The 13,245-nt window shown below is 41.6% G+C and overlaps 1 protein-coding gene across 5 annotated transcripts in view; it reads right to left on the bottom strand.

Annotated features, from left to right (window-relative positions):
- Nucleotides 1-3,130: 3,130 nt before the first annotated feature.
- usp54b (ubiquitin specific peptidase 54b) overlaps nt 3,131-13,245 on the bottom strand; it is a 58,084-nt gene continuing 47,969 nt past the window's right edge. For 4 of the 5 annotated variants that reach the window (XM_005749715.1, XM_005749717.1, XM_005749716.2 and 1 more), the window contains 5 exons: nt 12,634-12,781; nt 9,606-10,438; nt 7,380-7,507; nt 7,162-7,287; nt 3,131-4,900 (listed from right to left, as the gene is read on the bottom strand). In XM_005749715.1, coding sequence (XP_005749772.1) covers nt 4,814-4,900; nt 7,162-7,287; nt 7,380-7,507; nt 9,606-10,438; nt 12,634-12,781 — 1,322 coding nt within the window. In that variant the 3' untranslated portion in view covers nt 3,131-4,813. Of the gene's footprint in view, nt 4,901-6,798; nt 6,939-7,161; nt 7,288-7,379; nt 7,508-9,605; nt 10,439-12,633; nt 12,782-13,245 lie in introns of all 5 variants that reach the window. The other variant, XR_312179.1, reaches the window with a different exon arrangement.

Below are 13,245 nucleotides of genomic sequence, written 5' to 3'. Positions count from 1 at the left end.
TGGGATTCATGTAACTTCATAAAACCTCACACCAGTATGCGGTGTTAAGAATCAACACTAAGTGGGGCTATGAGTGTGAGCAAGTGAGAGCTTTTATCATTACAGACAATTATCTTCCCCAAATTAAATGTATTGTCATCCACAGTTGGAAGCTGGCAGCAGTCTTGTTTTATTCCTGATGTAGATTTCATGGCTCACAGCAAATTCTTTGACTTGCAGTTAGCTTTGCCTTTTCAGTGTTTGCGTTTTCTCATCCAGGGGCTCATCAGTCTTCTTAACAATTCTGTTTTTCCCCTTCTTTCAGTTATCCATCGGCGGCACTTTTGTTTAAAAGGTGAAAATGTGGCACTGCAATTTCCTTCAGTGTTTTTTGTTTTGTTTTGTTTTTTTCAGAAAACCAAAGCCTTGAAAGACAATTGAATCATTTATGCTAGTATCTTTGTTGAAGGCACCATCTCCATTTATTCTCTTTATTCTGACCCACTTCCTTTAGTGCAGCCTTATTGTCTTTACTTTTCCTTTCACTACTGTTCTCAGGTTGAAATTACTTCTAACTGCGGTTCTCACTTCAGTTCTATTGTTTAGTTTTATAAGAATGAAGAGATAAAGTGCTGCAGAGAGGATGCAGGCAGTCTAACAAGGTGTAACCGAAAATTAAAACTCAGAGTTTACCTGACAAACTGATAAAGATTAATCTTTACATGAATATTTTTCTGCAGTGCTGTGGTGGTCAGACTGCTTGACTAATGCTGAAGACATTTGCAAGGAAGATACACACTTCTCTTAGCAACATCTCATTAATTAAATTTGAAAGGATCCCACTTTCTATTCTGACTCCAACTAGAAACACTGGCATGACATCAAATTAATGCAATGTTGTGTGTTTTATATGTGATCAATCAACTTTCTCTGAGTAGCTATATAAAAATATATTTTTCATGTGTTCATTATGGAAGCTCAGTTGTGTTCTTGATAAATCATCATCACTTATACAAAATTCACTTCATCATCAGTGTGCATCTTCTTGATTATTGCACTGTTCATGGCTTCCGTCATCTCTTCATCTCACTCTGAATCTTTTGCATTTGCTAAAGATGTAAAATATTTATTTCCTCAACACACAGTTTCATACGTTCAGTAGTAATAATAAAAGGCTGCCTGGGTAAGTGCAATGTGTGTGCGTTTGTGAGGGTGCTTATGAATTACATCAACACTACTGTGCATGAGTGGGAGTGACTGATTGTAGCGGGTAAATGCAAGTGGCAGGCCAGCGTATCACTGCTTACATCTAGTGGTAGGCAGGCTAACTGCAGACTGACCTAATGGAAGACATTAGTAATATAGCTTCACAGTTTCACACACATTTAAACACTGTTTAAGAGAAATATGATGCAAAAAAATTTTTGTAGCACTTTTTTTTCAAGTACTGCAGGAACTAACGCTGGTCAGTTACTGATCCCTAAACAATATAAATGATCCCTGAATAAATGTAAAAAAAATTGTATTAGAATATACAGAATATTTTTTATTTCGTTTTTGAATATTTAAGTGATTAAATCCATCCATCAATAAACTTCTGGCATAATTACAGCTGAATATTTGACCACTCTTCTTGGTAGAACTGGTAGAGTTAATTCAAACTGGTTGGTTTCTTGGCAAAGACCCCGCTTTTAAGCACAGACCATAAATTTTAGGTAGGGTTGAGAATCAGCACTATGGAACGGCCATTCCAGAAGTGTAACGTCATCCTGCTTGATGGATTTGAAAACCAGTTTTGGATCACTGTCCTGTTGGAACAGCTAATTATGTCTAAGTTTCAAGCATCTAGCTGTTAATTTGCAGTAAAGCTGAAGAATTTGGAGATCGTCCTCCTTCTTCATTATTCCATCCACTTTGTGGAATGTATCAAGATTACTGACAGCAAAAAAAAAAAAAAGTCTCAGAGCACGCTACCACCATGCTTGTCTAACCTTAAATCCTCCATAGATATGTCTTGTTTTTTATTTGGTTTGTCCATGTGGGCAGCTGGAAATCAAGCTTGAAGGTATAGAATTTGTAGCTGGGACATCTTTCTTGGTTGGCATGCTCTCGGTCGATAGTGATGTACAGAAAAACCTGCTTCACTGAGGACAGTGACGCTGGATTTCCAGCAGTTTCCAGTTCATGACAGACTTGAGCCTTGGTGGTTGCTGGGCTGTTCCTGAACATCCTAACCAACTTAATTTGAGGTTTTAGAGGGCAATTAGTTCTTTACACAGGGTCATGTAAGTTTGGATTTTTTCCTCCTTAATAATAAACACCTTCATTAGAAACTGCATTTTGTGTTTTCTTTGTGTAATATTTAAATTTGTTTGATGAGCTGAAACACTAATTTTAAGCATTACTATTAGTTTCACTGACCAAAAATTCTTACATTTTCTATATTTGATGAATATTTTAGCTGTAGATTAGTGTATTATATATAAATATATGAAAAACACTGCTTAAGAGCTTATTTAGTTTTCCTGTTAATTTGGATTAAGACCAGACTGGTGTTGGTTTCTTTTTTCTTGAAAGTTAAGTTCTTTTCGCTCTCCTCCCCACAAACAAATAATGAAACACATGTTACGGTGGTTACGCCCCCTTTGGGAGTGCATTGTTAATAACTTTATTGCAAAAATACAGGTTCCCTCTTTCCCCGAGCAACACCACCCCAGAACTGACACATAAAGTCTACACACACCCACAAATAACCATCTTTGTCAGTTAGCTTCCCACCCTCCTCTAACGCAAACACACACTTTCATCCTTTAGTTTACATTCATTCGCTCTTTCTCCCTCTTGCTCTCTGCGTCCTCGTTGCTCTCTTTTTGCATTCCATTGGTTGAAACATAGCAGTAGATGCAGAACAACAAAGTTCACCAGCAGCAATAAACATGAGATCTTCTCTTCCTCCTCTCCGTGTCTCTGCCAGAGTCCATGAGAGCACCCGTGAGGGGTGGGCGTGTCTGCCTCCTGACTGTCTCCAGTAAAGGACTGTGAGGGAAGGTTGATTTGCATAGCGGACTCATGCGCTACAATTGGCTACATTCTCCCACATCCAAAAAAACAACAACAAAAAAAATCCAAAAACACAAAAAAAACGAAGAAAAAAACAAAAATACAACCACAAAATCTGAACCTAAATGGAAAAATAAATTCTTACTTTAACTCTCTGAGTTAGGTGCCATCCTTTGGTTTAGTTACAACGTTCATTCAACATCAGTAAATTCTTAAAGAACATTACATTGGCCTTTTGTTTAATAAGGACTTTGTTAGTTTATACGATATTTAACAGAATAAAGCATATAATAAAAGTACTCTACACACGTCAGAATGCTACCCAATAAAGGGAAGAGTGAATTAAGTCGTAATAACTGTTCATACAACTGAGGAATGGTTGACATCTCTGATAGCTCACTGGCTGAAAATATACCTCTAATACATATCTATCGTATAAAGCATGTTCATATTAGACATGTCACTGTCTTAGGTTGAAGATGAGCATTTTTCTGAACACATCTGAGGTCTCAAAACCAGTTTCAGTGGGAGGAGGGAGGGGAATAATAAAGTGTGAATTCATAAGTGTCACTGAAGTTCACCTGAGGCCTTGGAGTGAAAACAAACGGCATCGACTTCTCTCCAGCTGCTCCACGTTCAAATAGCCTTCAGAAAGTGCACTTCTGCCGAGTCACCTTGCAAAGTGCACTTGAGTCATCTGTTTTCATTGTTAAAAGCCTAAGAGAAGGGTTTCCTAACCTACATTCTCTCATTCCTTCTAGACTTTCCTCCACTGCTGGCCTATTTCTGGTGCTACTGTTTCCTGTTTGGAACAAAGAAAGCAAGCGAGAATATAAGAGAGCAAGAAAAGAGGAGCAGAAAGAAAAGAAGAGGGAAAGAAGCAGAGAAAAAAGGAAGCGCTTTTCTTGTTCAAGCTCCCGGTAGAAACGGGAGAGCTGTCATTAGGTCGGCGAGCGGTTTGGGGGCAGAAACTCCAGCTAGACACTTGTGAAGTGTACTCCACTCCTATTTGAAATGCAGACATGAGGAAGTATCACTTTAAGTTTATCAATATTTGTTAATTATCATTATCAACATTCCATAAGGTCTTATTAATTAACATACAGGTTTCATATGTGAGTTTTCTGTACACGACTTAGTTATTAGAGAGTTCAGTCTCGGCAGATTAACTGTGCGCACACACAGGAAGAAAAACAAACCCAAAAACAAAAAGAGAAAAAAATATGGCTGTCCATCTGAAACAGACCTAGTTCAGCTACGTGTGCGTCCAACAAGAAATGCCCGTGAAGAGAGAGGAAGAGGCGTGGCTACTTGGTTAGAGTCCCCCCCCTGAGCTAAAGGTCCTGTGGGTTGGAGGGCGAGTCTACTGAGAGCTCTAGTCCTAGTTGGATGCGGCTGGTGAGCGACTGCTAAAAGCAGCAAGCTCACCTGGAAACCCTCTGAAAACCCCAGGGGGAGACGAGAAACAGTCCCGGAAAGCAGGGGGAAAGGTTGAGGTTGTAGTTGGGGGTCAGAGTGACTGCATAGACAGAATAGTAGGGGGAGGAGGAAGGGAGGAAGGCAAGAAGGGGCTAAAGCAGGGTGCTGCAGGCGCTGAGGGAGGCTCTACGTCAGTGCAGATGTGCATGTGTGCGTGCATGTGTTTGCGTGTGCATGTCGTCTGAAGGAGGAGGAGGAGGAACAGGATAGGAGCTGAGTCGATCCTCCTGAGCCGATTCCAGGTCCGTCAAGGTGAAGCGGTTGTGGACCCACGTGGACGGGTTGCGGTAAGATATTAGTGAAGCACTGAAGGACCATGGTCTGAGGAAAGCTTGACCCCCGTCAGACACAGCCAGAAACTCCCTGAACTGTCCGACAGCTCCTGGACATGAAGATAAAAGATCAGATTAGTAAGAAGGTGCACGTCAAACATGACAGATGTGGTCATTCACAGGAATATGCACACATGCTTCGATTTTACACATGTATCTTCAATCATGGGATTTACAGAGTGTAAAAGACACAAACTGTCACACACTGATGCTTTAAACACAGTTTTCAAAGATCTCAAGAATTGTTTCCCCAAGCTCTACTTAAACTTGTCCCATCTGATAAACTATAGCTGTACAGCATCCCAGGGGAAATCCCTGTGGGACACCTTAAAAATACTACGCTATCTTTTCTTTTTGTACAAAAGCAGAACATCTATATCAAACAATGCTGGATGCAGTGACACCTCTTTTTAAGATGTCATTAACAGATATTTGACTGTTGATAAATAAAAATTAAAAAAGCAACTGTGGTGATAGAGGCTAAAATTTCAGAACAGCCATGCTACTTCTTTATAATCAGCATTTATTTGCTTCTTTGGCCCAAATGGGGAGATTCTATTATAAACTGTGAGTATGGATGCAGAATTTCCCGATCAGTGCATCACCCTCAGCTTCATATAATCTAAATGGTAAAATCTGTTAAATTCCACATTTGATTCTTTTTATATGGAACATTTAAAAACTGGTCATTCTTCACTGTGTATACATGCATATTCTAAACAGTGCACGGTTTATTTAGGATCTTTTGTATCTAGCATATCCTGGTTTCTGAAAACAGCATATAGCACTGTTTATGCATAAAACTGAGGCACTCTAAAGACCTGCACATGTGAATGAAGCGCAATGCAAGACAGCCAAGAGCATTTGGCAAGTAAAAGCATAGTGCCGGGAGGCAGGTTATGCATAATTTCACCTTGAATTTAAAACAGAAAAGATCAAAAGGACCAACGTGCATGCTTGTTGATTCTTTTTTTCACTTGCTTGTTTATTATAAGCTGATAGCAGCTTAGATGCATAACTTTTCCTATAACATACAACCATAAGACATAAAGAAATTGTATGTTAAAAACTACATATATATTCCAATATTTAATGCATGTATATTTTTAGATTAGGAAACCTGATTACTCAATTGCTGACTTTTTAAACCAATTGTTTTAAGCCATGATTTAGTGAGAATTTTGAATGCACTGCTAAATGATCATTTCTTCTTATGTTTTTCTCTGCTAAGAGACACCATTGGTGTGCGACATGTACAGCAGCTTGTAAAAATACTTTGGATCGATGCGCATTAGCTTCAGCTCCCACAGCGAGGTGTTATTTTTGCACTGTGAAGCTGAAGTGTAAAAACCTGAAACGACACTTCTGCCTGTCAAACTATTCACCACAATTTGAGTTTAAAAAGAAAGACCTAATATGATGCAAACAGAGCCGACACATCTGCAGATATGTCGTTTGTAATACTGACGTAACAGAAAACCTGAAATGTTTTTGCTTCGGGGGCCTTTTTAAGACATCCCTCTTGTTTTCAGCTTTTTTCCTTATAGAGAGTGGGAAGGTGTCTTTTTTTAACCTCTAAATCAAGGTATCAGTGTTTACTTTTCAGAATTTCAAATTTCCTTCTGTGAATTTTAGATGAACTGGTCACATGACAGATTTGCAGGCCAATTTTCTTTCAAAATCACCTTTGGGTCTTCACATCTTTTGCAAATCAGTGAGGATTCCCTGGTTTTAGATATATGGATATGCAGCCTACTTTTGTGCCAGATGAGCCCGATTTGCCAGGAGGCGAATATTCACGAGAAAAATAATTGAAAAAAACGAGGAGAAGACTTTTACTTTGCTCTAAAACAGACTTATCTGGCACATAAAGTAGCCAGCCAAAAATCCACTCTTGATGCAGGCGAAACACACAGTGCAACATCATATGAGCCAGCGCGGTGTTTACCTGTGAAGCAGTGGAGGGAGGTGGTGATGAGAAGGTGTTGGTGATGAGGAGGATGAAGGAGATGATAGTGGTGGAATAGCAACAGGGACTCAGAAGAGAGGAAGTAAGCAAGGAGAGGCACTGACATCAGCCTGCTTCACCTTTGAGAGAGACAGAGGACAGAAGAGGAAGAGAAGAAGAGAGCAGGAGGACAGATTGCAAGTAGAATAGCAGGACAAAAGGAAGAAACAAGACAAACAGCGGGGGGGGAGGGAGGGGGGAAGAAGAGCACAGGGAAAAGCAATGTGACCGCAAGACATCAGGCAGGTGCAGTTTAACAGCATAGCCGCAAGGAGGCAGCAGAGCCCAAGTAGTCACACTCACAAAGCTGCGGGTTGCAGTCAGGCGGCTGCGGCGCGAGGTCACTACTGTGCCGCTCAGGCTGCGTCCAATTCTCCTCAGGTTTTCCCCATCATCAGGCTCCACCCCAAAATCCCGCAACATCATTGGCTGCAGAGGGAGAAAATGTCTGTCAGACGCTGGAAAATGGATCCAACTGATGACCCATGAACAGTTTCTGCAAAGGACTATGTAGGTGTTGCCTTGTTGAGGTAGGTGGGGGTGCTGGTGCAGTCCGCCCCGTACGCACTCCTCTCCATGTCTGCGTTGGGGGTCTTGGAGCGAGCCTGCCCTCCCACCCTGGATATGAGCCTCTCCGATGGGCTGCAGCCTGGGAACACACAGATGGTGAAAATATGAACAGAGCGTGGTCTGCAAATTATGTCAGACTGACAGCTTACATTTCCTGTGTCGTTCATGAATTCATTAATAAGTAACTTAAACAAACTTTGCTTATGATTTGACTAATGTTTACATACAGTATATATCAGGCGTGTCAAACAGAAGGCCACAAGGGCCAGAATCATCCCGGAAAAGACTCAAATCTGACCCAGTGGATGGCTTTGAGAAGGAGGTAATACATTTTGGACTATATTTTCAGAAATTTTGCAACTTTTCCCACTAAAGCAGACCTCCCACATGGCCATTTATACTACACCAATGTAAATAAGTAATAGATAATCAGTTACAATCATAGAAATTTCTGTTTTTTTCTTCTTTTTTTTTTACAATGGATCCACGATAAAAACGAATAAAAAGAAATGTTCTGTGAATGAACAACCTTATAATTACAGCACAGTCTGGGCAATGAGCTACATTTTATTCATTTTAGACATTTATTTCTTACAATTTATGCCCAAAAAGTTATGCAGATTTCTTTCATTTGCTACGGCAGCATTTTTTTTTTATCATGTAAAAGACAGTTGAAATTGCACGTCTTCTTTTTTTAAAAATTGACATATTTAAGAGATTAAATGTGTAATTAAACTTTTTACACTGGCTAAAAGGGGAGTTTCACTGGTTTGTCCTATTTAGGATCAAAGTGGGAGATACAGTGTGGTGCCCACAATGTAAAATAAGTTTCACATCCTTGGTATATATTTAATGAGCCAGCGCGATGTTTACCTGCGAAGCAGTAAACAGACCGAGACCGAGGCCTTCGCTGAAACTCCAAAGTTTTTTTTAAAGCATTTCTTTAATGTCTCTAAAATTTTACATTTAACACAGAGAGAAGTGACCCTATAGAAAAATCAATATAAAAGTGGAAAGCAGTAACATCTGCTGCAGTAGCCTGTTTACTGCAGTACTCTTTACTGTGTCTCAGTTCCATACTACATACTGATATGCACACTATATAACATGAGGTAATCTCAACAATATACTGTTGTGCATGTTGGAAATTAACAGCTACCACTGCTAATTACAGTAAACAGACCAAAAAAAATACTGAAATTGTTAAATTGTCCCCATGTATAAACCAGTGTAAAATCCTCATTTTCAGTTCACAAAGTTCTGTTGATCGTACATATAATTTTGTAGCGGTTTTATACTTGAGGACATACATTTAAAATGTGCTTATAGTTGGACTACAGCTGAATAAAAAAATCTATGGAGCATTTTAGCTTGCTTCAAAAAGTGAGCCTACAAGCAAAAAGAGTTTTCTATGTTGTAAATAAAAGACATGCGGTCACATTCCTTGTAGTCTCCACCATTTAGTTGTTTCCTGTGTTATTACTGTTTTCTCATGTGTCTCGCTGCGGTTCTACATTTCCCTCCTTTCTGTCTTTGTATTTAGTGTTTTTCACCACTTTGCCAATTTTCTTAATCCATAAAACTTGCAGAGATTGTGAAAAATCTATCACAAATTTCTAAGATCTTAAGAGTCTATGTATGACATCCTTAATTCCTTTCTTTATCGTACATCAAAAGGCCCAAACACACTCACTACATGTATTGAATCAGCCATACAATATGAAAGCAATCAAACGTGGTCAAAAATGTGAACTTAAGTTCAAATCAAATATCAGAATGGACAAAAATACAAATCTCTTTAAATATGAGATGTTTCTGGTGCCAGACAGGCTGGTCTGAGTATTTCAGAAACTGCTGATCTACTGGGAATTTTCCCACACAACCATCTGATGGCTACTTCCAGCAGGCACAGAGCTCAGATCATCTCGAACTGGTTTATTCAAATGCCCTACACAGTCACCAAATCTCAATCCAACAGAGGCCTTTGGGATGTGGTGGAACAGGAGATTTGCATCGTGAATATAATTTAAGTTGATAGTGAAAATTAATAATTTAGTCATTACGCCCCAACGGTATGTCATATTCTGAGCACAATTAATTTCACTGAATGGTGGGTTTAAATGTTCCAATAGTTACAGATTGTGTTATGGTGGCTGTGTGTGTCTGTGTGTGTGTACCTGTCTTTCCAGCCAGCAGACTGGCCTGGTAAAGGGAATCAAGCTCAGAAAACTCAGCCTCTTTGCGGTCACAGCAGGGATTACTGTGTCGCCCTGGGGCATGCTGGGAGCTGTAGTGACCTGGAGAGGACTGGCAACTGTAGCTGTAGTTTTGACTGGATGCCTGCGGCCTGATGGGAATGCAGCGGTCTGGGGGTGTCTCGTACGGCGTCACCACTGCGTCGGGGCGGTCCAAACTCCAGGAGGACCAATGACGTGTCTCTGAAGCAGCTTCTTCCCTCGGCCAATGCTGAGCAGTGCCCGCGGGGGAATGGGGCCGCGGTGGTTGCCAGAGCGGCGTGAGAGGTTTCCTTTGCCCGGAGGCTTCCAGAGGGGAAGACAGGGGTGGATTAGAGGTCGGAGGGGGAGGAGGTGGGGGAGGCTGTGCGTGAGTGGGTTCAAGGTGTGCGGAGTGTGAGGTGTGTGTGACTTGTGTATCCCAGAGACGCAGAGGAAGCGAGGGCAGAGAGATGGCTAAGTGCTTCCCCAGTGGTCTGACACTCACCCCCCCTGCCTGCAGCAACTCACACAGCCTCACCCCTGTCCCCTCCCTCCCATCCTCCTCCTCCTCCCCTCTCCTGCCCGCGCATCCATCCTCCTCCTCCCCTTGGCTGGAAGGTGCGCAAGGGTGAGCGATGCTGAGGGTGAGCGGGGGTCGAGGGGGAGGGGGGCGATAGGGCGGAGGGGGCGGGTTCTGGCCTTGGCCCAGAGCAGCATCCCTGTTGGGCGTTGCCTGGTCCTCTTCCTCCTCCTGATTGGGCGTCAGCAGTACTTGGACCGGGCCAGGCTGTTCACTGGAGGACACAAAAGAGGGAGCGCGTCAGTCAGCCGGCAGCAGGACAGAAAAAACAAAGCTGCTCTGACGTCAGGTGAGTTACTGCATAGAGGGAAGGTCACGACAGCACATCAGGTAAACAAACACACACACACACAAGCTCACTTACATACCGGACAAACAGCCTTGTGCAAGCATCGCTTCGTGTATGAGATTTCACAGCCATGCTGTTTATGAATCAGGCACAAGCTCAGGTGCACTGACTGACTGATGACAAACTTAAGTGTCTGATTTGAGCATTTCCATCTTACACAGAATGTAATCAGATTTCCACTACTCTGCACTGGTGCAGTATATCAGCACTGAAAACAATCTATGACATAGACTAATTCGGTCTCATATCCTTTTATTGATTTGCATATATTGATAAATGAGGGATATGATATATGTTGAACATTAGTGGATTTTCTCAGAGACATGAGACACTATTAATGTTTGTGCGTGTGTGTGCTTGTATGTGTGAATAGAAAGTCTGTACATTTCTGTGTAGTGTGCACAGACACACGTGTGTCTATGTGTGCGCCCACCCCCATCCCCCACTTTAACTTTCCTGTCTCTTTTCAGCGTTAGTAATTACCCAGCAGGCTTTGCAGCACTGAGCTATAAATCAGAGGCTTATGTTGATCAATAGAGGAGAGGAGGAAGGTAATAAAAGAGGCAGAACACTGAGAGCTTTGCCTCCACCTCCTCTTTTCCCTCAGTCTCGCTGTTAACAGTTTGGATTTACAATTTATTATTTTAGAAAAAAAAAAGTTTTACTCCAGTTTAAGTTGAGTTTTAATGAAACACGGACTAAAATCAATATTAACATGGCTTAGTTTGCACATTCAATCAGTCTCTGGTCTGTGCTGGTTCTTCAGAGTGGAGCAGCAAAACTAATTACAAGATCTAACAAAAGAATATTTGAGGTTTTAGGAGTTTAATGACCGCCCTTTAAGGCACATTTGAGATTATACATCTAATTTCCTGACTCAGTAAGAATCTAAGATCCTGAGAAAAGACCAGAACTTCACAATAAAGCTCACTATATTCATTCTTTTTTTTCTAGAACATTCTGTACATTTTTTGCACTTGCATATTTTTAAAATCTAAAGATACTCAGGTTACTATAAACAAATTAACAAACAAATGCAGTGAGTTTTCCTAGGAAAACAGTTGGGATGATTAATTGGCAAAAAATCTGCAGGTCAATAACCAAACTGACCTTTTCAACTAACTTTCAGTTCTATTCTTTTAATGTTTTCATCATTAAGCCTCGTGTCTCTTGCATGTGTTGCGTCCAATTGGGAATTTTTAAAACTATGTGTGTTTGGCTATCAAAAGTCATCAGTGCATCTCAGATTCTTAATACTTTGATTTCTGAATATTAAAACTGATGAAACTGATGTTAAAACTCACTTTCCCCTCCTTACGCAACAAAACTAACACATCAGTAGGAAAGCAGACTGAATTTTTGTAACAGACAAACATAGAAGCAGAGAGCACGGAAACAAAGCGCGGCACAGGATCTGTGACTGCAGTCGCGTGGCAGCACACAGGACAGAAACACAGTGATGGACTGCAGCTTTGCAGTGCACAGAAGGACAGATCAGCAGCACACAAAGAGCAGAGGGAAGCCTTGGCAGCACAAAGCTACAAAGAGCAGCACAACAACAATGAAGGGAAGCAGTGAAGCACAGAAAAGCCGAGAGAAACTCTCTCTCCCTCTCCCTCTTTTTCTTCTTGATGGCAACACAGAGAACAGCAAAGCAGCTTTTTACTGCATTGCAACAAACACACAAACACAAAGCGGATAATAAGTTGCTGTATATAGTCAAGGGTGTGTGTTTGAGAAAACGTACACATTCAGACACACACACACACACATACACAGAGCTGGATGTGAGAGTGCAGTGCTGGGGGAGTGGGTTACAAAATCAAGCTTTCTGGGATTTTGTCCAGCCAGAGCTGAAGACACACACATGAGGGTGTTGAGGCGTTTCTACACAGCCAGCACCCAGAGGACACACACAGCGGAGTCCTGAGGTGGGTTTGAGGACAGCTTGAGCTTGGACAAACACGAAGTGAGGGAGGAAGGGGAGGGAAGTGAGGGGTTTTGAGGTGATTTTGAGACAGGCACCGCTGTGGATACATAAGGGTTGACAGTGGTGGTACCTGCGTGGGCCCTGTGGGCGGGCGCTTCCTGTCTCCCGTTCCATTTCCTGTTCCTGCCTGCGTTTGATTGGGGCCCCAGTGCTCCTCATGCACGCAGCTACAGCCAATCCGCTATGAGCGTTAGCCTCATGCAGGGGTCTGAGCACAGCTGAGGATGTTAACAACAGAGCAGGAGATAAAAAGGAGAATAAGACAGAAAGATATAACGACAGAGTGGAAGCGAGAGAAAGTTTGAGGAACGGAACAAGAAAGGAGACACGAGGAGGGATGAGAGTAAACGATTATAATACAAAAGGAGAGAGAAAAGAAAAGCAGAGCAGAAGGAGTGTTTGTGAGGGGGCCAGCATGCATTACACTCTGCTGCTGTAAATCAATGTGTGAGTAATTTACATAAGTAAAGAGTTGCAAAGTGGGATGTCCTCAAAACCTAACCTAACTTCAATCCCCAATCATTTTGGTGAGAAATATCCAATCACTTAGAAGCTTACAATTCAGGTTTTTGCAGCAATAACAACAAGTTTTTACTATTGTGTTCAGAAGAAACTGGATCCAACACTCAACAGCTGCGATCAGTGGCTTTTAGATAAATGTAGAAACCATAGTGCTGTGTTT

Source organism: Pundamilia nyererei, unplaced genomic scaffold (assembly GCF_000239375.1).
Source record: "Pundamilia nyererei isolate P.nyererei 1_Seehausen unplaced genomic scaffold, PunNye1.0 scaffold00253, whole genome shotgun sequence".
Taxonomy (NCBI): domain Eukaryota; kingdom Metazoa; phylum Chordata; class Actinopteri; order Cichliformes; family Cichlidae; genus Pundamilia; species Pundamilia nyererei.
This window is presented reverse-complemented; position numbering and strand designations above follow the sequence as displayed.